This window comes from Hippoglossus stenolepis, chromosome 5 (assembly GCF_022539355.2).
Source record: "Hippoglossus stenolepis isolate QCI-W04-F060 chromosome 5, HSTE1.2, whole genome shotgun sequence".
Taxonomy (NCBI): domain Eukaryota; kingdom Metazoa; phylum Chordata; class Actinopteri; order Pleuronectiformes; family Pleuronectidae; genus Hippoglossus; species Hippoglossus stenolepis.
The window spans coordinates 21,734,933-21,757,542 of NC_061487.1; the positions used below are offsets into that span (position 1 = coordinate 21,734,933).

General features: G+C 43.7%; 2 protein-coding genes across 8 annotated transcripts in view; both read right to left on the bottom strand.

Moving 5' to 3' along the window:
* Positions 1 to 520: 520 nt before the first annotated feature.
* On the bottom strand, positions 521 to 2,706 carry kcnj11 (potassium inwardly rectifying channel subfamily J member 11). The gene has a single exon (XM_035156302.2). It carries the CDS (start codon positions 1,932 to 1,934, stop codon positions 780 to 782), a length of 1,155 nt encoding a protein of 384 aa, XP_035012193.1. The 5' UTR covers positions 1,935 to 2,706; the 3' UTR covers positions 521 to 779.
* A 1,089-nt stretch (positions 2,707 to 3,795) lies between these two features.
* Positions 3,796 to 22,610, bottom strand: part of abcc8 (ATP-binding cassette, sub-family C (CFTR/MRP), member 8) — a 48,330-nt gene continuing 29,515 nt past the window's right edge. For 2 of the 7 annotated variants that reach the window (XM_035156297.2, XM_035156295.2), the window contains exons 18-40: positions 22,136 to 22,168; positions 21,529 to 21,567; positions 21,091 to 21,189; positions 18,872 to 18,956; positions 18,475 to 18,555; positions 17,638 to 17,775; positions 17,058 to 17,183; positions 16,829 to 16,925; positions 16,198 to 16,266; positions 14,756 to 15,003; positions 12,328 to 12,494; positions 11,547 to 11,774; positions 10,889 to 10,981; positions 10,013 to 10,115; positions 9,536 to 9,640; positions 9,040 to 9,160; positions 8,121 to 8,251; positions 7,948 to 8,026; positions 7,714 to 7,822; positions 6,969 to 7,072; positions 5,847 to 5,980; positions 4,830 to 4,892; positions 3,796 to 4,087 (exon numbers count right to left, since the gene is read on the bottom strand). In XM_035156297.2, the coding sequence (XP_035012188.1) occupies positions 3,950 to 4,087; positions 4,830 to 4,892; positions 5,847 to 5,980; positions 6,969 to 7,072; positions 7,714 to 7,822; positions 7,948 to 8,026; positions 8,121 to 8,251; positions 9,040 to 9,160; positions 9,536 to 9,640; positions 10,013 to 10,115; positions 10,889 to 10,981; positions 11,547 to 11,774; positions 12,328 to 12,494; positions 14,756 to 15,003; positions 16,198 to 16,266; positions 16,829 to 16,925; positions 17,058 to 17,183; positions 17,638 to 17,775; positions 18,475 to 18,555; positions 18,872 to 18,956; positions 21,091 to 21,189; positions 21,529 to 21,567; positions 22,136 to 22,168 (2,590 nt within the window). In that variant the 3' untranslated portion in view covers positions 3,796 to 3,949. Of the gene's footprint in view, positions 4,088 to 4,829; positions 4,893 to 5,846; positions 5,981 to 6,968; positions 7,073 to 7,713; positions 7,823 to 7,947; positions 8,027 to 8,120; positions 8,252 to 9,033; positions 9,161 to 9,535; positions 9,641 to 10,012; positions 10,116 to 10,888; positions 10,987 to 11,546; positions 11,775 to 12,327; positions 12,495 to 14,755; positions 15,004 to 16,197; positions 16,267 to 16,828; positions 16,926 to 17,057; positions 17,184 to 17,637; positions 17,776 to 18,474; positions 18,556 to 18,871; positions 18,957 to 21,090; positions 21,190 to 21,528; positions 21,568 to 22,135; positions 22,169 to 22,610 lie in introns of those variants that run through there. The other 5 variants (XM_035156300.2, XM_035156298.2, XM_035156296.2 and 2 more) reach the window with 4 other exon arrangements.

Genomic DNA, 22,610 nt, shown 5'->3' on the forward strand with positions numbered 1-22,610 from the left:
TTTACCAAAAAATAATGATAATAAACTAAATACGTGTTTTTACTGATAAAAAACACATTAATACCACCAGTTTCATCATCATTCTAATGTATTGGTAGATTGAGGTGATTATCACACCTACATACACTGCATTTCCCAAATGAAGGAAATATATCTCACACATAGTTCCATCATCTTTCTGACTTGATAAAGCAAAGTTGAAACAACCTTCTGCTGAATTAGAAATCAACTGACTTTGTTTTGTTTATTTATTGCATCATTTTTGTTTATAGTAGAATAATCACTAAAACATTATTTTAACTTGATTGTGTTATAGGCGACAATGTCATGATCCCTAATCATTTGTTAGATCGGATGTTAAACTGGTAGCATTAATGCTGTTTATTATTATAATTGTTTTTATTATTATTACTTTACAACCACATTTAAATAGATTTTTGTAACCTCTCAAATATCAACATGGAGTTTGAAAAATGGTCCTAAACTCTATGGAAATACAAAAACCCTTAAATCACATGTATCCACATCTCACTTCTCCTTTATTTCTCATAGATACATGCAGGCAACTCTGAATCATACAAAAAGATCAAACATGTTCGAACTGGACCTCCTCTTCATCCTCTTCATGCACAGGTGTCACATCTCGGCGAAGTCCGACTTTGTGCTTCATCACAGACCCTGAGTATAAAATCATGTGCGTATATTTGACGAAAAAAACAACAACTTCATACTTGATTGGTTCTCACACAAAATGCTGGTTTACACGAGTCATCAGTTTGTCAAACGTCCATCCGGGACCTGCGCATCGAAGAGGCCTGGCGCCTTCTCACGGACGGCCGCAAGGTGACGCCCTCGCTCAGCTTGAACTGGGCTATGCCCCCCGCCGCGTCCAGCTTCTTGGCGCTGCAGCACGGGGTCGGGGCCTTCACCGTGTTGCCGAACTTGGAGTAGTCCACCGCGTACATGCCGTCCTCCGCGGACACCGTGGGCACGAAGCGCTGGCCCCACAGGATCTCATCCGCCACGTACGAGGTCCGGGCCTGCGTGGTGATGCCGGTGGTCTCCACCACCCCCTCCAGCACCACCACCACCTCGAGGTCGTCGTGCTGCAGGTCGGAGGCGCACATCTCGTACAGGGGACTGTCCTTGTCGATCACGTGGCAGATGATGAGGGGGGACACCAGGAAGATGCCGTTGGTGCCTACCGGGTTGTCCATGTGGATGTCGATCTGGTCCAGCGGCACCACCTCGCCCTCCTCCGTCGTGGTTCTCCGGACCACCTGCATCCGCACGGTGGCGCTGATGATCATGCTCTTCCTCAGGTCGCCGATGCGGACCATGAAGCACAGTTTGTTGTTGCGCACGGAGATGACCGCGTGCTTGCTGAAGATGAGCGTCTCCGCGCGCCGGTTGGCCTGCGCCGTCTTCATGAAGATGCAGCCGAGCATGATGGCGTTGATGACCAGGCCGACGATGTTCTGCACGATCAGGATGATGATGGCGGAGACGCACTCCTCCGTGATCATCCGGGCGCCGAAGCCGATGGTCACCTGCACCTCTATGGAGAAGAGGAACGCGGAGGAGAAGGAGTGGATGCCCGTTACGCACGGGACAAACTCGTTTCCCCTTTGGTCTAAGTCGCCGTGCGCAAAGGCGACGAGCCACCAGATCATCCCGAAGAGGAGCCAGCTGCACAGGAAGGACATGGTGAAGATGACGAGCGTGTGGAGCCATTTTAAATCAACTAGAGTGGTGAAGACGTCCTGCAGGAAGCGGCCCTGCTCTCGGATGTTGGTGTGCGCAACATTGCAGGTGCCGTTCTTGGCGACGAACCGAGCTTTCCCCGGTTTCGCCTTGAACTTGGGCTGCACGACCCCCTCGGCCAGACGCGTCAGCAGGTAATCCTCAGGAATGAGTCCTTTCCTGGACAACATAGCGTTCCCATACTACGGTGCCTCCGCCGTGTGGCTCTGAGGGAACTCTCTCTGCCCGGCTGGAGGCTGGAAAAGAGGAATCTTCGCCCCTCTCTCTCTCTCGGGGCCTTTTCTCACCGGTGTCAGCTCCTCGGTCGCTGTCGTGCGCAGGAGGCAGAGTCTCCGTTTGGCCCGTTCACTGGAGGTATGTGCGCTCCTCACGTTGCCTCCAGATCAGGCGCTTCACAGCTGCGGCGACGTCCCATGAGAAGATTCTTCTTCCAGCTCCGCAGCTGCCGCCGTCACTCAGCGCACGGATCGACCGTCCGGACGTTGCTGCTGCGCCGCGCCGCCCCGTCCCATTGCGCACCGACGCACCGGAACCTGTGCGCAACTCGGCGAGATGTGAAAAGTTGATGTCGAAGCCCTGTGAGCTGCTGAGCGGAGGGTTTATCACCTTTGGATGAGGAGACAGGTTCATGTGGCGCACTTGGCTCAGCGCTGACTTCAGCCTGGTAACCTGAGCTGGTGGAGAGACCCTCCCTCCTGATACCCTTCCTGTGATCTTTAGAAGCAGTTCAGTGGTGCAGCTGTAAAATGCCTCAGGCAGCTCACACTCTGAATATACATAAGAAATAAAGGGCACTTTCTGTAACTCACCCTCAGGCTGTTTGGTTTTATCTCCAGCAGCTTTAAGCCTGAATAGAAAAACAGGCAGTTCACTCACATGAGACAGATTTAAGTCCTGGGTTTCACTCCCTTGTTCTTCTCATGACAGATTTTATTTTACAGACCATTGGGCTTCTCTGGCATCCACATAACTTTCTATGTCACGTGTCAGTCCTGACTCCAGCAGCTGCACACTCTCATCCCACTGACACCATCACTGATCTGTGAGCTGCAGTTTCCAGGAAGCTTCATTTTAATCCTACGTTTCCTGTTTTTTTTTATCTGTTTCTGTTTTTTAACTGGTTCCAATTGTTTGGCTTCAATTTTTATAACTATATTATCCCTTGATGACTCATTTGATTATAACAGGGTAACAGGTAATTTAGGGCCAGGCGATAAACCAATATCAATAATTATAATAGCAATAATTATCAATAGCAATATAACAAAAGTTCTACATAAATCAATACATTTTCCTATTTTGTAAAGACAGTGAGTAGATATGAGACATAATTGATGGACCTCAGATTTATAGAATGTTTTGGTGCTTATCAAGTGTTTTTCATTCTCTGAAGAGAAGTTTGAAACTAGAACCTTCACTCTGAAGCAAAAAAGCATCAAGTCTTAAAACCTGAGTCGGATTAAAGACGTTTTTGTTTCATCAGTGGATCTTTTCTGGTACTGTCACTATTTGGAGGGAGGTTTGAGGAAAGCAATGAAATTATGTCTCAAACCAGATTTTATTATGTAACATTCTTAATTTGATCATTTTGTTGGGAAAAAGAAGGATGTGGATTCTCTCAATGTTTATCAATTTAGAATCTTTGATAAACGTAACCTAACTTTGGAAGGATGTGTTGCAAAAATAAATGATGCACTTCAAACTTTTTTAAAAGCAGAGAACTGGAATAAAACTTTTATTTAATCCCCAAAAAGATAAACAATTTATTTATCTATTTATTTAAATTATTGTTTAAATTTATTTAGTTTTCCTTTGTTGCCTAATTAGGTTGTTTGGCCTGTTAATACAGTTGTGACAATATATGTATCGGTCTTTACTTTTTTTAACTGCATAATTGTCGATATCAAAACTAATAATTTTTTATCGTGATATAGTTTTTGGCCATATTGCCCAGCTCTACACATCACACACACACACATAAGCACAAAAAACACTCACTATTGTGATCATAACCAAGAGAAAACACTAAAGTGAATGATAATTTATGTTTTATTAACAAAGATTTCATATTTTTTAATGTACAAATATAATACAACGTGATTTAAAAATAAAAGGAATATATTCCATGGGACAATTGCACTTTGAATGTCTTCCTTCGCTGCTTCCTGTCTCTTTTTTTTTTGTGCTATTTGTCTGCGCGCACAAAGGAGGCGAAGACGCTGTCCTGCGCGTCCAGCAGGGCCTGGGGTTTGTCGTACTCCAGGATGATGCCCCGCTTCATCACAATCACCAGGTCGGCATTCAGGATGGTGTGGACACGATGCTGCAGGGTGGAGAGCGGGAGGAGAGAACGATTACTACATCAGAGAGAGCGGTGGGCGCTAATCTACAGTGAAACGTCCTGAAAGAGATTTTAAAGCAACACTGTGTCACTTTCGCTGAGCGACAGCGCCCTCTGCTGCCACATGTGTCCGAGCGATGGCTTGGTTTTCATGTAGCGGAAAAAACTAAGCGAATTCACTGAACTGAAAGACAACTGAACATTGGATATTACCCATGATCTCCGGCTTCCTGAACCAGAAGAGCTGCTGCTGTAACAAATCCACCAAACCCTGTTTAGAACACTGTTTTTTAATGACTTCTAATCATTTTTAAATGATCTACTGGATCTGATTCTGACAGTTGAAGCTGCAACCATCAGTCAGGAGATGGTACCTGCTCATTAAAGTTACATAGAGCAAGATGCAAGGTTCAGGGTGAGGAGTGGGAATGAAAGAGAAAACATTCTTCTTATTTCAAGTCAGTAAACCATCAAACTCATTTTGAAGCCGCTAAGGTAAAAAAGTTGCGTAATGTTGCTTTAAATAACAGAAAATCATTACTTTTGGTCTTTTAACATGGACGGTTACAGTTTACACACGTCCTCCAGGAAGTCCAGCATCTCCTCTGATTTCACCTTTCCTCCTTTTGTGTCTAATCTTTTTTAAATTTTCACCTTCATCCTGTTCTGTGTTCGCTGCACCAGTTTAGAAGAATAGCATCGTCAGTGTGGGGGAGATACTCACTGCTATAGTTACCACTGTGCGGTCAGCGAATGCAGTCATCACCACTTTCTGCAGGATGCTCTCCTGTGAAGAGAGAGAGGGAGAGAGAGAGGAGGGCGACACAATCACACTTACTTTCACGTTAACTGAGAATAAAAGAACATGTCAAATATAAATAGTCGTTTTAAACAGTCGCTCATTCTCCTGAAGCTTATTTATCAAACTGTTTCCTCGAGGGCAGAGCGGCTGCGTTAATGTAAAACTAGAAACATCGGCTCATTGTGGCCCATCATTCAGTAGCGGGTCTTAAGTAAGAAGCTATCATTCACGGACACAGTTTCCCCTCAGGCTCTGCACTGCACTCAGTATTCTCCCTCCATTTCAGTCTCTCTCTTTCTGCCTCACGCACACACTTCCTCCTCCTCCTCTTCCTCTTCCTCCTCCTCCTCCACTCTGACTTTCGTTTTTATCCTCCCCTAATGTATGATTCTCTCTTCCCTTTCTCTTATGTAAAAAAACAATCAGGTAAAAGTAACCTCCTCTTCTTCCTGCTCCTTTTTCATACGTGGGAATGTGTAAGTATACGTGTATTGTTTTGTTTTGTTAAATTGTTGTTGGATAACACTGAAATAAACAAACTTAACTATACTAACCCCCGATCAGAACATGTGATCATCACCAACAGATGGATATGAGACAACAATTTCTATTTACATCTTATATTTTCATTTAAGATCCATAGAGAAACACAAGAGTGCAGATTTTTCACCCAGAAATTTTAACTTTTACAAATGAATATATGTTCTTTTAGAGTTTATAAGGTCATAAAGGTCAAGACTGGGCCTTAAACAAGTATAGTTCCATCTATAAATTCTTTTATTTCTGCTTTTCTTTTGTTTTCATGTCTACAGATGAAAATCAGCTGCTAAACTTTGTCTCCTCCATCTCCTCCACCTCCTCATCTCCTCCATCTGTTTCTTCCCTCCATCATCACCTCTCCTGACTCAGGGATGCAGCTCTCTTAAAGCACACACTGACCGTTGCCATGTCGATGGACGCCGTGGCTTCGTCCATGATGAGGATGCTGCTCTTCCTGACGAAGGCTCTGGCCAAACAGAACAGCTGCCTCTGACCCTGACTGAAGTTCTCCCCTCCCTCCGTCACCGTGGCATCTGAAAGACAAACAACAGACGTATCTTTAATACTTTAAATCGAATATAATACACAACACAGCCAATATTAATCTTCTAAGTTCTATATATTTAGACCGTAAACTGTAAAGCATTAAGCCTCAATTACATTTCTTTGTCATGGGTTTGATGACAACATATTTATTGGAAAACATCAATCAGGCCTAACAACATAATCATCCTTAACTGGATTTTTTGTATTTTCTTCCTGTTACATAATAAAACCTTGAAAATACAATCATTAATTTCAACTGTCTCATCATGGCCGCAGCAACGAGGCGCCTCCCAGCAACAAAGAACACTATGTTGTCGCAGCGCTGTTACTAAACTAATGAATCATTAACTCCTGGATTACAGAACAATATATCTTATGAAACACGCAGCTCCCCTGAACATAAATTAAAGCAGTGAGTAGCTCAGTGTCAACATGTCACACAACTACAATAACACACACATTTGTCACTGTCACACAGGACAAGGGAAAGCAGCTCCGTGTCTCCTGAGGCAGAAACACATCAGGTGAGTTGAGCAGCAGCAGCAGACGACTACAATGACAAACGACCAACCCAGAGGCCAAGTGCATCAGCGTGCCGAACATTCATCATGTACAGTGTAGGTCAAGTCTGTCGATGAGGCACGTGGCCACTCGGCTTCTATCGGATCTGATCCTGAGTCTGCTGCAGTGTGCAGCTGTCGGGTCTGTGCAGGACGGAGCAGCAGCACACATGATACAGCTCAGCTAAAACATTAATGCTCCTGTATTCTGATACAGACGCTGGAACTTTGTGGGGAGACACGCGAGCAGATGACGGATGTGATGAGAGACTAGAAGAAGGAATAATAGTTTCCCTCGAACACATCAGCAAAACACAATCAGCATAGATTTACATATATTTATGAGTAAGTTGAAATTCAGTGCAGATACAAACGAACGAATCTGGATCTTGTGAACAAAGAGAGATTTCCTCACCCAGGCCTCCAGGAAGGAATTTAACGATGGGCTTCAGCTGAGCAATCTCCAGAGCTTCCCACAGCATCTCATCTGTAGCCTTCATCTCTGGATCCAGGTTGAACCTACACACACAACACACAACACACAACACACAACACACAACACACACACACACTTTGATCAGTGAATCTTTTTATAACGTTTTCCCAGTTTGATCTATAAAACATCATAAAACTGTGAAACCCACTGACCACCATGGGCAGTGGGTTTGTTTTGCACCAACAGTCCAAACCTCAAAGATATTCAGTTTAATAAGAGGACAGGATAAAAGTTAAAGTAAAGTTAAAGTAAAGATAAAAATTCATCGTGATCATCAAACATGTAAACCTTTACTTGTCTGTAAATATACTTTTACTTGATTTTACTGACAGCGTCACACCGCTCCATGAGATCTCTGCTCATCTCCTCTTCTCTGACATGACTAAGCTTTTATGGTCACTGCTGCTGGAGTCTAAAAATAAACTTGTCTCACAGAAGCGTTTTCAGAGGAATGTCCTCTTATCTCAAACCCCCTCTCTGCTCCACTTGTGCTTCTAATAAGTGTCTCTGAAGTGGAGCACATTCAGCACCACAGCTCCTGTAACTGTTTCCCCTCTGCTTCCTGAATCCATCTCAGTCAGACCGTCTGTGTGACCACATCTAAACTGCTGTGAGGAGTCTTTCCTGTTGGTGGAACTGAAGGTGACGTGAAGGTGCACTGTACCGGATGGTGCCGCTGAACAGGATGGGGTCTTGGAGGATGATGGACAAGCGAGACCTGAGGGTCTGCAGCGGCAGCTTGGCGATGTCGATGTCATCGATCACGATCCTCCCTGTGAAAGGAGGAAAAACAACCATCACGCTCAGACACATCAATCGGGTTTCTCAGTATTTAAGACATTAGGTACAAAGCTGTTTCTGGCTTGTGTTGCATTGAGAAACCTTTTAAAGGTTTTACCCTCAAACATGTCGACCATGCGGAAGAAGGCCAGGGAGAAGGAGGATTTGCCGCTGCCTGTCCTGCCACAGATCCCCACCTGAAAAAAAGCCAATAATCAACCAATCAGCTAATAAACATCGTAAATTTACAGACTGTTTCCTTTGTTTTTGTTCGCTCAGTTGTTTGTTTACCTTCTGTCCGGGGCTGATGTTTGCGTTGACATTTTTGAGCACCGGCTTCAGCGTGGCGTCGTATCGGACGCTCAGGTTCTGGATCTTGATCTCTCCCTGCCGGGGCCAGCCGTCAGGAACCTGAGACACAGCTGAGACAGACACAGACACGTCAGTGGAGGGAAGATCTCAAAATTTTCCATAGACTGTAATTAAAGATGGTCGACATGACAGCTCCTCAAAAGTGAAGCCAAATTATCGCAATCACCCCCTGGTGGCGGGCTGCAGTATGGTCGTAAACCCTGACTCCTCCATGTTAGCAGATGGGACCAAACTAAGAAATACAAGCACATGTCGAGTACATTTTTCTTGAAGATTGTTTTAGGTCACTTTAGCTAGTTCTTATCGCACTATGTTGTTTGTTGATAAGTTATTTGATGTTATACAAACACAGTGAAACGTCATGATTGACAGCTGAGACTGAAGCGTGTGTATTGGCAGGAACTCGATACCGTGGCTCCATCCCCCGATCGTGTTTTGACTCTGGCTCCAGATGACGTCAAAAACTCAAGATGGCAGAATTCAATTTTTACATCTTTATAAACGATCCATATGTTTTTCTTACACTTTGAAATTCAGGAAAGACGTCAGGACTATTTGTAAAATAATTTTTGGCTTAGAGGCAACGTGGATGGTTGACAGATTATTAAGGGATGTAATTGCTTTAGCTGAAGGAGGATAAATCAATAATAAACCAGCCCTAATCCCCTTGGCATTATGTTTCCCTACTCGAGTTGACCGTGCTAAATTTAAACTTCATCCTGAGAGACGAAGAAAACATCAAGATTCGAACCCCCTGCAGAGAACAGGTGTGATTTATTGCGGCTGAATTAGTGAAAGTTTAATTTAAGAAGAAGTGAAAGTGTGTTGCTGCACTCACTGAGCAGTCCCTCGAAATTCTCTGGTTCAGTGTGGAGCAGACCGTTGATTCTCTTGACTGAGCCAAGCTGCACCTCCATGTCTGCCAGGTTTCGAACCATCCAGTTCATGTAGTTGGACACCTGATACACGGAGGGGAGGAGGTGGGTAAATGTCCCTCGCACGCACACACACACACACACACACACACACACACACACACACACACACACACACACACACACACACACACACACACACACACACACACACACACACACACACACACACACACACACACACACACACAGTCCTCTCAGGCTAAAGACTCTGACGTTGCTGAACCGGCTGTGTTTACAGGATCACTTCAATACACAGCACATTAAAACAGGCAGATAATTAAGCAGGCACTTCATTATATATATATATATAGTGATAATAAACACAGAGAATGCATTATTTAATAGACCAATATATAAAACCAGGTAAACACACACCACATACACACATATTCTCACCATGAGTGCGTACGTCAGTCCCAGCCCCACCAGACCAGTGGACTGCTGGTTGTTAGTGATGGAGGCCACGGCTGCCACCAGCACCACACACGCGCCAATATACTCCTGCAGAGAGAGAGAGAGAGAGAGAGAGAGAGAGAGAGAGAGAGAGAGAGAGAGAGAGAGAGAGAGAGCATCACTAAATAATAAAAAAAAACATACATTTTGTGTCAATTAAGAACCTGTCAACAAGAAGCCCTGTGCATGTCAATCTGTGCACATGAATGTGTAAATATCTTAAAGCTCTTAAGCTGGGAAACACTCAAGCTGAACATATCACATGAACTTTATATTCAATGTGAACAAGAGGATGGAAGAATCTGTTTTACTGTGTCCCAGCAGACGGAGCAGTTTCCCAGCAGCGAACCAGCGGCTGTGCGACAAACAGTAAAACAGTCGCCAGCACTGATCCATGTTCCAAAGATCTGAGGTGGTTACCATGCGGACCTCCAGCCACCGGTTGGCGGCTGTGAGGAACAGCGAGGCGATGTTGTTGGCGTCTGTGTACTGCAGCAACCTCTGTCTGAACCTGGGCTCGTACCTGTGAGACGGAAGAGATCATTTCATTACGTTACAGACACATTAACCGTTCTCCATCCTGTCTGGTTCTGTGTCTACATCCACCAATTAAACAGAAAGCCGATTATTGGGGAGGGAGAAAGATGAATTATTGAATTAATTGAGCTTCAGGACCTGTTCTTTAAATATAAATAAATAATTATTTCACTGACTGTAATTGAAATCCATTATCCCACCTCTCTTGATTTAAAACCATGACGGGAGACGAGGTTACAAGGAATTGTGTAAATGTATAATCATTTTCCTGTGTAATTATGAAACTAAATGGGTGTCAGAAAGCCACATACCTCTGTAAGATGAGGCTTTTTAATTCTGAAAAATCAAACAAGCGACTGAGCGTCTGTGTTGCAGACTTTAGTTTCCTCAGAATTTGCACCTTTAGGTTAATTGAAAAGTGGCACCAACAGCATGAGGCCGAACATTTTTTAAAGTGTTCAAGCAATTCAACATCATGTTTCCGTAAAATTTCAAGGCTTTGTAGATACGATTTTTAAGAAAACTTTTCAAACTTTTAGTCCCTAGTGATCCAAAAACCCTCAGTAAGATTTGGCTCCTCCAGAGTAGCTACATTTCAACAGCAAGTTTCATAACAAGTGGAAAGTCAAGAAAAAGAATTAGATACGTTTGTATCACTCTGAGGCAACAATATCAACATCATTCAACTTGGCTGTTTCAGCCACTGGACTCCAGGACGTAAAGTAGCTACAGTGGGAGATAGTGTACGTTAGCAATGACCTGAGGGCCCTGATGGTGGTGAGACCTTCCACTGTCTCAGTGAAGTGGGACAGCAGAGGGAGTTGGGTGCTGTCCTCCAGCTGATGCAGGTCCCTGACCAGATGTTACAAACACAGCAGAGAGAGAGAACTGTCAACTGAAGCAAAAGTTCAACTGATATCGGTCACAACGGTGTGTGTGTGTGTGTGTGTGTGTGTGTGTGTGTGTGTGTGTGTGTGCGGTGTGTGTGTGTGATATTTCTGTACTCGAAACCAAAAGTCGACATCTTTCGTGTTTTCGTGACATGTCCAAAATGCATCTTAAATTATTTCTCAATTGTAACTTTATGTCTTAAAATGAAGGATAATATATTGGCAACAAATAATTTAAATTAAAACAAATAAAAACAGCTACAAGCAGGTAAGAAAACTCTGATGTAAACAGGGACAAGACGATTGTTCACCAAAAAGTTCAAACTTCTGTCACTGATGGAAAACTGCTTCACTTTTATCTTTCTCAATCTGTTAAGTCATATGTTTGTTGAATGTAAAGAGAAATACATACAGTAAATACCTCAAACTTTATCAAATGTTAGATTTAACATTCTAACATCTAAATGAGGAGAATGTACGTTAGAGACATGTGGCTGAGATCCATCGGTCTGTCCTGTCTGACTCACCTGGACGCCACGCGAAAGTATTTCTGGATGAAGTAGCAGGTGACGGCAAGTGGCAGGAGGGCGAAGAGGAAGACGGGGGTCACGTAGGAGATGACACCGAGGGCGGACACACACAGCAGGGTGGAGCGGGAGAGGCATTCCAGGGTGGTGGGGATGTGCTGGTCGATGGTGTTTGTGTCGGTGGAAAACCTGTTGAGGATACTGCCGAGCGGAGTCGTCTCAAACAGCCTGGAGGAGCCAAAACAGAGCTGAAGTGTTTCTGAACAACTCGTGAGGATTCTTACAAAATCCAGGTCTGATATCTATGAATGTGTGAAATCTGGAACAGCTTGATTGAATTGAAAGGGACAGGTTGTGCTTTTAATCTGCAAAATACGTCAAGCACTTAATTATATTTTATTATGTTTATTATTGTTTTGATTTAAATACTGAGAAATATTATGCTGTGCAGCTGGTTCAGTGTAAATTCTTCCATCTGATTTACATGTAATTATTCAGACGTCTTAAGTGAGTGGATATTTACAGTATGTGCAGCTGTGTCATGTGCATGTGAGCGTCCTAATGTAAGTAATGTCTCTCCTGGGTGTTGTGTAAAGAAAGCAGATGTTCTGCTGAGTAATGGGGCGAAAAAAAGGTGCTTTTAACGGCGTTTCCTCTTTCAAATGATCTGTTTTAACACAAACACACACACACAGATGAGGACACACACACATTGTACACATCTCTCTCATTCGCCCTGAGGTAGAGCTGCAGCACACACACCAGTCACTGAGCACTGTACCTCATGGGGGCCAGTATGATCTTGTTGAGCAGGTTGTGGTGGAGCGCCTTGGCCACTTTGAGTCCGGTCCACTCCACCGCGACAGATGTGGCCATACACAGGATGATGCCGAGGCAGCACAACACGCTGAACACCAACAGATACCACGAGTGACTGAAACCACAGTGCTGCAACACAAACACACACACACACAGAAAGAGAAGGAGAGGGTTACTAAGGACGTGACTGTGTGCAGAGAGAGTGAGAGAGAGCAGGGCTGTCGCTGTCACTCAGTTTGCTTGCTCTGTGATTATAAGCATAATTAAACTCTGGCTGGTTAAAAATTAGCCGTTCAGAGACAAAAAGCAGTGAAGCTTTCAAAGCGGATCTGTCAACACCAACCAGGAGCCTCAGAAAGAGACGCTGCTCTTTTCTGCCCTGAGCTTCAGGTTCTTCTCAGTTTATCTTTTACTTCATTTCACAGTTTGACTGATTCAATCTCAAGCTTTTGTTTTTCACAAAATCGTTTTTTCACCCATTAAATATCACTTTATGCTTTATGCAGTCAAATAAAAATCAGGACATGATATCACATAAGCTAAAAATGTGAACTCTATTTGGTTGATAAACACAGTTGAAAATCTTTAGTCATGTATATTAATTCATATTAAATGTAAAGTATAATGTCTCCACTTCTTTTTGTTGTACAAATAGATATGGGAACTACCACTTTTGCACGTCTGCACAGTACGGATCCGGATGTGGAGCTGCGTCTGGAATTTCATTAGTGTTAAATTATAAAAGACACTTTTCAACACAGAAAAATCCTTACTAGAGATATCAAGAATTTCCTCATGTAATCCTCTCAATTTTCCTTTCCCTTCAGTGAAGTGAATATTCAGTTTTAAAACATACTCCAGAGAGCTGCCTGCAGTCACATAAAGTGGCATTAATGTACCAGAGACAGCGTTGGACAGCAGATCAGGACTTCCACGTCCACGAGTGGATTAGTGCAGAGTACAGCAAAGATTAGATAAACCTGGCAGAGACCCACTTTGAGGCTCGGCCGGCCAAGATGTCCTCGGCATCCAGGCGACAATCTGTCTACTCTTAACCGCACATTCAGGGAATCAGTGAACGTGTGTGAAGGGAACTGAGGAAGAGACGCCCGCGGCAGTCAGGAGGACAAGGTGCACTTTAAAACGACTCCGTCATCCTTGGCTGACTTGGTCTTCAGTCTCCACGTCAATGTGTGGAACGTGACCTGGCATGTTTGGTTCACTGGATGGACACACACACGCACGCACGCACGCACGCACGCACACACACACACACACACACACACACACACACACACACACACACACACACACACACACACACACACACACACACACACACACAAATATAACCAATGATAATGGAGCTGCTTTTTTGGTCCTGGAACATGATAACCTGCCAACAGCTGGTGAGGCCTCAACATGTGAACGATGCAGCTTAACCTTTGCTGCTATTTGCAGGTTATTGATTATTTTGAGCTTGCGTGTGAGTGTGTTTTCAGTGTGTTTCTTAGTAAACGGCAGTTACAGACTATATTGGGTACGGTGGCGTGGGAATAGAGAGCTTAAACCTAAACTAAAGTTAAAGCAATATATGTAGGTGACAAATTGTCTTTCATTTACGCACATACTTCTGTTACCGTTGGGATGAAGGTTCACTTCAGGTCAAACCGGTTGTGATGTGTTAAAATGAAACTCCCTCCACCATCTTGTAAACACTGACATGTCGTCAAACGTGTTCCTGATTAAACCTCTTTTTACTTAATGCTTCTCAGATGCATTAGTGCTGCTCTAATATGCAGATGAGGCCGAGCTGCAGTTGCTTCAGGGAGCGTTAGTGAGCGCTCCGTCTGGAGCCGGCAGCGTCTGTGTTTGTGTTTTTTCAGTCAGCGCTGCTTCGTTGAGATTCACTACAATAGAGAGAAAAATGTGTTATGTAATTTCTCTTTGGTCTGTTCTTCAAAGAGATTTAGATATGATTTTATTGTTTTCGACCTTTCAATATGTTGTTTTTAAAGAGTAACTGTAAGGGCTCCAACTGATTTTATACGGATTAATGAAAAAATGTACGATATTTTGGGGTATTTAGCCTTCAATCGTTGGATAGAATTAAATGTGAAGGGAGGAGAGCGAGCATGGATGACGGCAAAGAACTGGGCTGGAACTGAACCTGCGGACTCCAGCCTCCATACAGGGGGCGCCACACCAACAAGGTGAAACTAAAGTTTTAAAACTCAAATTTATCCTTTGACAGAGTCATGACCGCCATGAATCAATATAAGACTTAGAAACCAAACCAAAGACTCTGAAAAGTGCAGATCAATTAAGAAAAAAAGATATTTTGGGCTCTACAGCAATGAATAAAAACGAAAAACCATTCAGTGTCCCACCTGAATGATGGTACAGTTTCGAGCCGTGGCGTTTATCTTGGCTGCGATGACCTGCGACGTCCAGTGGGCCAGCCAGTAGTCTATGGCGACCATGAGGGAGTGTTTGAGGAGCTGGGACAGGAGGAGCAAGGTGAGCAGGAGGAGCCCGGCAGAGGACAGGTAGGTGCCACAGGAGCGCCAGGGGATGGTGGCTCGCTGACGCATCGACTGCGACATGTCATCGTCATCGTCGCTCTCCAGGGATTCTTCTAGGATAAAGAGAGACGAAGGTGAAAAGTCTCGATTTGGGAGATTTGATTACAGACTGTATATAAAGATGGACGACATGGCAGCTCCCATAAAGTGAAGCCAAATCATCTAACTCCATGTTAGTGGATGGGACAAGGGCCAAACCAAAAAGACGGTTTCTGTCATTTTAGGATGTTCTTCGTACTGATGTTTGTTTAAGTGTAAAAAAAATTTTTTTAAGCAAGATGGTGGCCCCTGTATCCAGGAACATGTGGCTTCATTATTAACCAACAGGAGGAAGTGGAGATGTGTTGTCCATCTTTTTAAACAGGATTTGTTTAGGTGGAATAATTCATTTATTTTAGGAAGACAGTACAACATAATCATCCTTTGGAAAATAAAAACTGTGACCTTTCAACACTGCTTCGTGAAAACTGCTTAATTTCTTATATCTAACTGTGTTCTCCTCTGCTGTGACTCAGCGCTCATACACTCTCTTGACATTTCTGATGTTTCTCCTCCTACTCTCCTTACCAGAAATCTCATTATCTTCAATTTCTAACTCTTTCTCTTTTCATTTCTGGACACATTTGCGCATCTTTTTCTCTCCACATGTCTGTCTGAGGAACCGCTGCTGACACAGGACAGGAGAGAAGAGAAGAATCTAATGGAGGACAAGGGTCACAAGAGAGGAGAACCCACAGTGAGAGAAGTGAATGACAGTGTCTATGTTCTACGATGCCAAGCAGATGCTCATTCCCACGAATGGTGTTTTCTCTTTTTTTCAGGGACGACAGAGCAGCCATGAGACACTCATTGGGGGGGGGGGGTGAGGAGTTACTGTTAACGACCTCCCGCCTCCTCCTCCACACCCCTGAAGTAAATATGTTGCATCACATCGTGCGGCAAGCTTTGAAGCATGAGGCTGCATGTGGGTGACTGGTGGGATCAGACAAACCAGAGGGGAAGCAGGAGAGAAGAGGAGGGGGACAAAATAACTGGCAGGAGCTAAACAGACTACTGCGAGCATCCTCTACAGTCATGCTGACGCTACGTAGCTTTTCAGGAGCAGGAGAGAGAAATGTTTGGGGATAAAGTGAGACAAAATAAAAGACTATAAATGGATGATGAGACTCTGAGATGGTGGGAGAAGCTCAGGCGTTTGGGCTTTTGTTGCTGTTGTTGTTTTCAAACCGCATGCTTTCTGGTCACACCTGCTTGATCGAGAAAGAGGGCAACACCTGGTGCTGGAGCCATCGCACAAGTCCACCCCGGGTAGCCATCAGCACACAGGAGACAACACAGAGCACAGATAAAGAGTACAGCCACTGCACCTTAGCCCCTTCCAATACAGTCGCATGTTCAACGGCCAAGACAAACACACACACACACACACACAGAGACAGGCATATAAAGCATCAGATTCAGGGTCTAGCCACGGCTGGAGGGAAGATCGGGTCGTATCCGGTGGCTGAGAAAGTCAGAAGAGAAGCCGAGACACCAAACACCAGAACCAGAGAGAATGAGAAGGTCCAGAGTTTTTAATGCAATGTTAGCACTGATCAGACGGAATAGAACAAATGATGAACATGAAATATATTGGAAAATAAAGAAGGTGTGAGCATTAATATAAGCTGAAGAGCTTAAGCTTTAATGTAGCAAGTGCCACTGCTCTGCTAATAAACAGAATCCGGGAAATGACAACCTGTCTATATCATTATAGTTAGTTCACACACATACACATTATAATCAGGCTTAAATTGTTAAGGCACTGACTGCATCATCATGTAATTAGGCAGATATTTACTGTTGCCATAGCATTGGCTGAGACCCGTGACCTCTCACCTTCCTCGTCGTCTTCAGTCCTGGCGGCCTCTCTGGAGTACATGGCCCGCCGCAGGTTTTTCCTCTCCAGGTCGGTCATACTCGCTGCCACCGTCTCCTGGATGAGAAGCAAAGAAAAGCATTCGATTCTCATCAGTATGTGAAACACGCAAGTATTCAAACGTTCATTCCAGGCGGTGCTAGAGTGTGTGCGACTTGAAACGTCATTGGCCCTGCAGTCATTAATCACCGTCTCAAACTCCTGGTCCTGCCTGTGCATCAGGGTCTTCCACTGCTCAAAGAGTTCAGGCTCAGTGTTCTGGATGTCCTTCAGAGTTCCCTCAGTCTGGATGGTGCCGTCCTTCATGGCAATAATCTGAAAATAAGCACACGCAGTCTTCAGTATTAGCAAATAAAAATGAATGTTAATGTGTGCTGGGATCTTTCAGAGATAAACTGCATCACACGTGAGACAATAAAGTGTTTGCATCATGAATAATATAACAGCATCACAAATGGACGGTCTTATCAGTGACTGCTGAAGAGTTAAATGTGTATTTACAGTCTGTCCAGCTGGCAAAGATAAAAACAGTACACACACACACACACGCACACACGTTTGTACTTCTATTTTAGTGAGGACACTCATTGGCAAAATACATTCCCTAGCCCCTTACCCTAACCTTAACCATCCAAACTAAATGCCTAACCCTAACTCTAACTCTAACCCTAACCCTAAAACCAAGTCTTAACCCTCAAGCAGCCCTTTGAAGAAGTAGTCCTCACTTTCCACTCTGGGTCTAGTGTGGAAAGTTCCCCCCCCCCCTTACCCAGTCTGCGCGTAGTAGATACGGAAGTTTGTGTGTCACCAACACCACGGTCCTCTTCTCCTCCCTCAGCATCTTCAGGATGCCGTCCTGCATCAGGTGGTCACTCAGGTGGATGTCTAAGGCGGAGAACGGGTCGTCCTAAAAAAACAATATGTAGACAGACTCAGATTAATGCAAGAATCAATGAGAAAGTTTAAAGGCTTTGAAAACGTGAGCTATGACAATATCCCATATAACTTTGTATTATAATCTGCATTGTCCACATCAACTACTATAATACAGCCAAGGTAATAACTCTAAAACATGATTAATCGAAGTCACCACAACTTATTTGTCCTTAAAAAAAAATTCTTTACTATATTAATAAATAAAATCCGTAAAAGTTTTAGACTCAGACAGTGTAAATACAAATTTAAAAATAAAATAGCAAACTAAAATCATTATACTGTGTCTTTTTTTCATTATTTTTAACATACAAGCAAAACAATAAAGCAATGAATTGTATAATAAAGTGCAGATTAATCAATAATGAAAATTCTTGTTAGTTTCAGCCCTAAATACAAACACATGATTTAAAGTGATGTTTATAAACTGAGAGGCAGTCGAATGCATCAGAGGCTCATGTTTTCAAGCTGAGTTTGAAAGTTGCATTTTCCGCAGCTGGGATCAAGAGAATGTTGCTATTTTAGTCACGTCAGGAATAGAATCACATCAGAGTCTAAAGGGAAAAGCTTCACACGGTGAATGCTGATATGCCGTCTGTCTGCTGATGGGGTCAATTAAAGGTGCAGTCCGACAACTGGACTCCAAATGTTTGTGTCCCGACTCCCGACTTACCAGAAAGACCACGTTGGTCTGCTGGTACAAGGCTCTGGCCACACTGATCCGCTGCTTCTGTCCACCAGAGAGGATGACGCCCTGCACCGGAGGAAAGGGCAGCATGTGAGGAAGACATTACTGAAGGGTTTCCCCACGAAGAGGAACCAACAACATGATTAAGTCTGCCCCCAGAGCAACAAAGGAGATGGTGGTTTACTTCCTGCATTACTGGTGCATGAAGAAATCCAAAATGACAGCCCTCTGGCTGAACAACATCAGACTAGCTCCCCGACGCACAAACATCAAAAGCTCGCTGCACATTAACGATGACAAACGATCATGTTATACCCAGTAGGGGCTGTGGTCAGGTCTAAGACCACAGAGGAATTTTTTTAATTATTATTGTGATACCAACCCGCTCTCCGATCTCCGTCTGGTCCCCCTGTGGAAGGATGTCAATGTCAGGCTGCAGAGAGCAGGCGTCGATGACGGCTTTGTACCTGGGAGGCACAAACAGAGACAGAATACAGATGAGGACAGAGAGCAGCTGCTGATTGTAGCCAGGAGGAAACCATGGCTCTTACCCTGTTGGCTAATATAGATATTAAATTCATGTAAATGATAGATTTCTACTGTTACACATGAAAGTCTCTAAACAGACCCCTCTCTAACAGAAGCATCTCAACAGCCTCTGTGGTTTCACTTGAAAGACTTTTCCCCCGAGACGTCGCGCTGACTCACTTCAATAGCAGACAGAATAGAGGGATTGGAGGCAGATCCAGAAACACACAGGGAACAAATTCAGCCCCTCATTCATGTTCAGATCTAAATGGTGAGCACATGCTTCATTAATCCTCATCATCATCTCTATAGCATCAATTTAGGGCAACCCCCACAGTCCTGAAACCAAAGTTCCACACACTCAGTTTCACATGACAGTTTCACCAGCTCTGTCACCGCAGGGGCCTCGTGACCCCACAAAATACAAGGCCATGGCCCAGAAAACATCAAACTACGCTGCTTTAAATAAGTCTTTTTCTAGACTTTTCATCAGACTCTGATTGTTGAGGAATTTGATATACTATTGATATACTATAACAAACATTTTCAAAAAGGTATATAAAGTCAAAACCAAAAGTCTAACCCTCACCCAAAATGGCCAAAATAGCCCATGAGTCCTAAAAGTTAAGTGCAATGTTGAAAGTTTAGCACTGGGGAACTTAAAAAAGTAAAGTGCTATGCATACGTGCTCTATGTTAAGCATGGATAAAGTTGTTTTTTGCAGGTTTTTGTTCATAAACTACATTCATCATTCATCATGGCAGAAGGAGACTGAGAGTAGTGTGCACTTGAACCTGTGTGCAACCGGGGACATGATGCTCACAAAAGCAAATGAGGGACAAAGTAATCAGGTCATAATGGCCTTGGTCAAGCATAATTTTTTGTGAAGCTCAGTCGCTGCAGCTCGACAGTAACTTAATTCATTGAATGAGCGGGAACAGGATGGAAGGATAGAGGTAGATGAATAAAGAGGAGGACTGATGAGACAGTGAGGATGGAGGCACAACAAGGACAAACATCCATTTTTTAGAGCATCATCAGGGCAACAAACCACAATGGTCCATTAGACGTACAAATTAAACTGACCTTTCAGGAGGACACTTTGCTGTGAGGATGTGTGTGTGAGAGCGAGAAAGCGTGCATGTTTTGATGATGCCCACACACATATACAAATGTTGTTACTGCAGGAGTAAGTGAACATGTAGACGCTCCACAGAGACATAAGAGAAACAGAACTGCACAGCTTCCGTCCAAACTGTTTGTTTGGAAAGTCACCAACTGGATTCTTTTTCCTTTTTTTAACAGTTGACTTCATCGGGCAATAAACACTTCCAATTCACCACAGTGGCCTCAGGGAGCAGCACGATTATTGGCTCTATTTTGGCTTAACGACTCGGCCTAACAACTTGATAATTAGTCTGTTTTAATTAACAGCTCTCTGGGTCATTTAAAAGGAGAATGTCTATAAACAGCGAGCTTCATTGGGATGATGGGAATCACTAGGTTTAATAATTAATAAGTAAGCTTCTACACAGTGGTCACTAATGCAAATGTACAGTCTACCAACTTGCTCTTGTTTGTACGAAACTCAATATCGCACCAAACTTGGTGGGAATATTACCCGGGAGGATGTCTCCAGATGATAAAAGTTTGGAGCTGATCGGCCTTGGAGGGGGTAGACGGAGATGATACTCATACTCATACTCTTACAGAGGAGGGTCAGAGTTAAGCTGATGTAATTCCTGCTGAGACCAGTATGCAAGTCGTGTGTATGTGCGCAGTAAAATAAATATCTTCTGAATTTATGCTGAATCCTGCCTGCCTGCCAAGGACAGTAAACGATTTATGGATGTTTTAACTTGCCAACGACGCTGGCAGGATTTCTCCTGGAGAGTGAGTGACAGCAGCAGCAGGGAGTAGAGCACTGCACACAGCTAGTGCAAAACACAAAGTTAGATATGTAGATGTAACTAGGACATGCATCGCTCCTAAACTGCTTTAGAGAGATGTTGATTCAATGGTCTGTGATTCTGGACACTAACAAAGCAAACAGCCACTGACCTGAGCTCTTACCTCGGTTTTATCATGGGCATCTCAAAGGTGATGTTCTCCAACAGTGTGGCGTTCAGCAGCCAGGGCTTCTGGGAAGCATAGGCCACGGCACTTCTCTTCCTACCAGAGGTTTTAAATTACAGACAAACAGATTCAATCTCTTATTTCATCTCTTATTGCTTCACACATGGGTTAAGATGAAGAAACCGTTTAACCCCTCGACCAAAGGGACTCCTCAGCCTCAAAAGCTGATGATGCATAAAAATGACTCCTGTGTATAAAAACCTGTTCCAGTGATCATTAGAGACCGTTGTGTATTTGTGAAGTCAATATGTTACTGAGGCTCAGATAGGCGAGTGGAGGGAATATCTAGTCCTCTGTTTCCATCAGTGGATGAATTACTGTTCTGTTGATAACGGTGATGCATCTCCATGGAGACGACCTGTTGTCTGAGCTCACCTGATGTCTCCATCGCTTGCTGCATCTCTTTCTGTGGGACTGCAGAGAAAAAGTCAAACACAAACACAGAAAAACATTAGATGAGCAAAACTATCGCTCACTTCACCTTCACCTGTAATGGTAAACGAAAAAACAGACGCCCACACACAAACAAGATCCATATACCCTTCCATCCCTATGACAACTGTGTGGCGGCCTAAACCCAAACAGGCCAATCACTGCCTTACATGACCTCGTCTCTCATTAGCTGTGATCTTATCCTTCCTAAAAATAATGCCCCCGCCACCCCGGCCCCTCCCAGGTTTTTCTTCCTGTAATTTGCTGATATGGAAATCAGCCTCAACCCGTGAGTACATCAACAACATGATATATTTACAGTACACTTTCCACAGCTTTATGAATGTATTTATAGTGACCACTATTTTTCCTGTGCAACAGCTGAATCAAATGTCTTTACACTGTCATCACAGATAGTTCACTGCACTACTCTGTAATCCAGGCTGCAAATAGTTGACTTCTACTCAGTTGTTTGTCCGAGATTTTCAGTTTAAACAAGGTCTTATAACTAAGGTTTATGCGTTTTAAGGCCATTTCCCTCTTTACTCACATTTCATCTTTCTCAATCTCCGGGTTCGGCAGGCTGCAGAAAAAAGATCAAAAAAGAAAACACAAACTTTAGGTCGAGACATTCTTAAGAACTCTTCTAATAACTGCTCCTCACTGAAAGTTGTAAAAGTTCAAACTCTCAAGGGCCCGGACAACATTTGGCAGTTATTTATTATAATTGTAAAAAAAGCCTTGGCACACACAAGTACATAAACTTTAACCACGCTGACTCCCACCCTTAAAATGAATTAAGATGTGATTGGCTGGTTGTAGCATGTGAACGCGCTCAGTTGAGGCTACCGTGTATTTTTAGCTTTGAAAAGTTGACACCTGCGTCACTCGTCCTGAGAAGATGAGCAAGAGCTGATTTACACCAGTTTACTGCAGCGGCTTGAAAACGCTTACCACAGTCCACCACAGCTGTCAGGAAGTGAACCGGTGCCTGACATTTAAGAAGCTGTGACACACGGCACGCA

Excerpts from the sequence above, each read along its gene's own strand:
- kcnj11 (XM_035156302.2), bottom strand. The coding sequence starts at position 1,934 with ATGTTGTCCAGGAAAGGACTCATTCCTGAGGATTACCTGCTGACGCGT.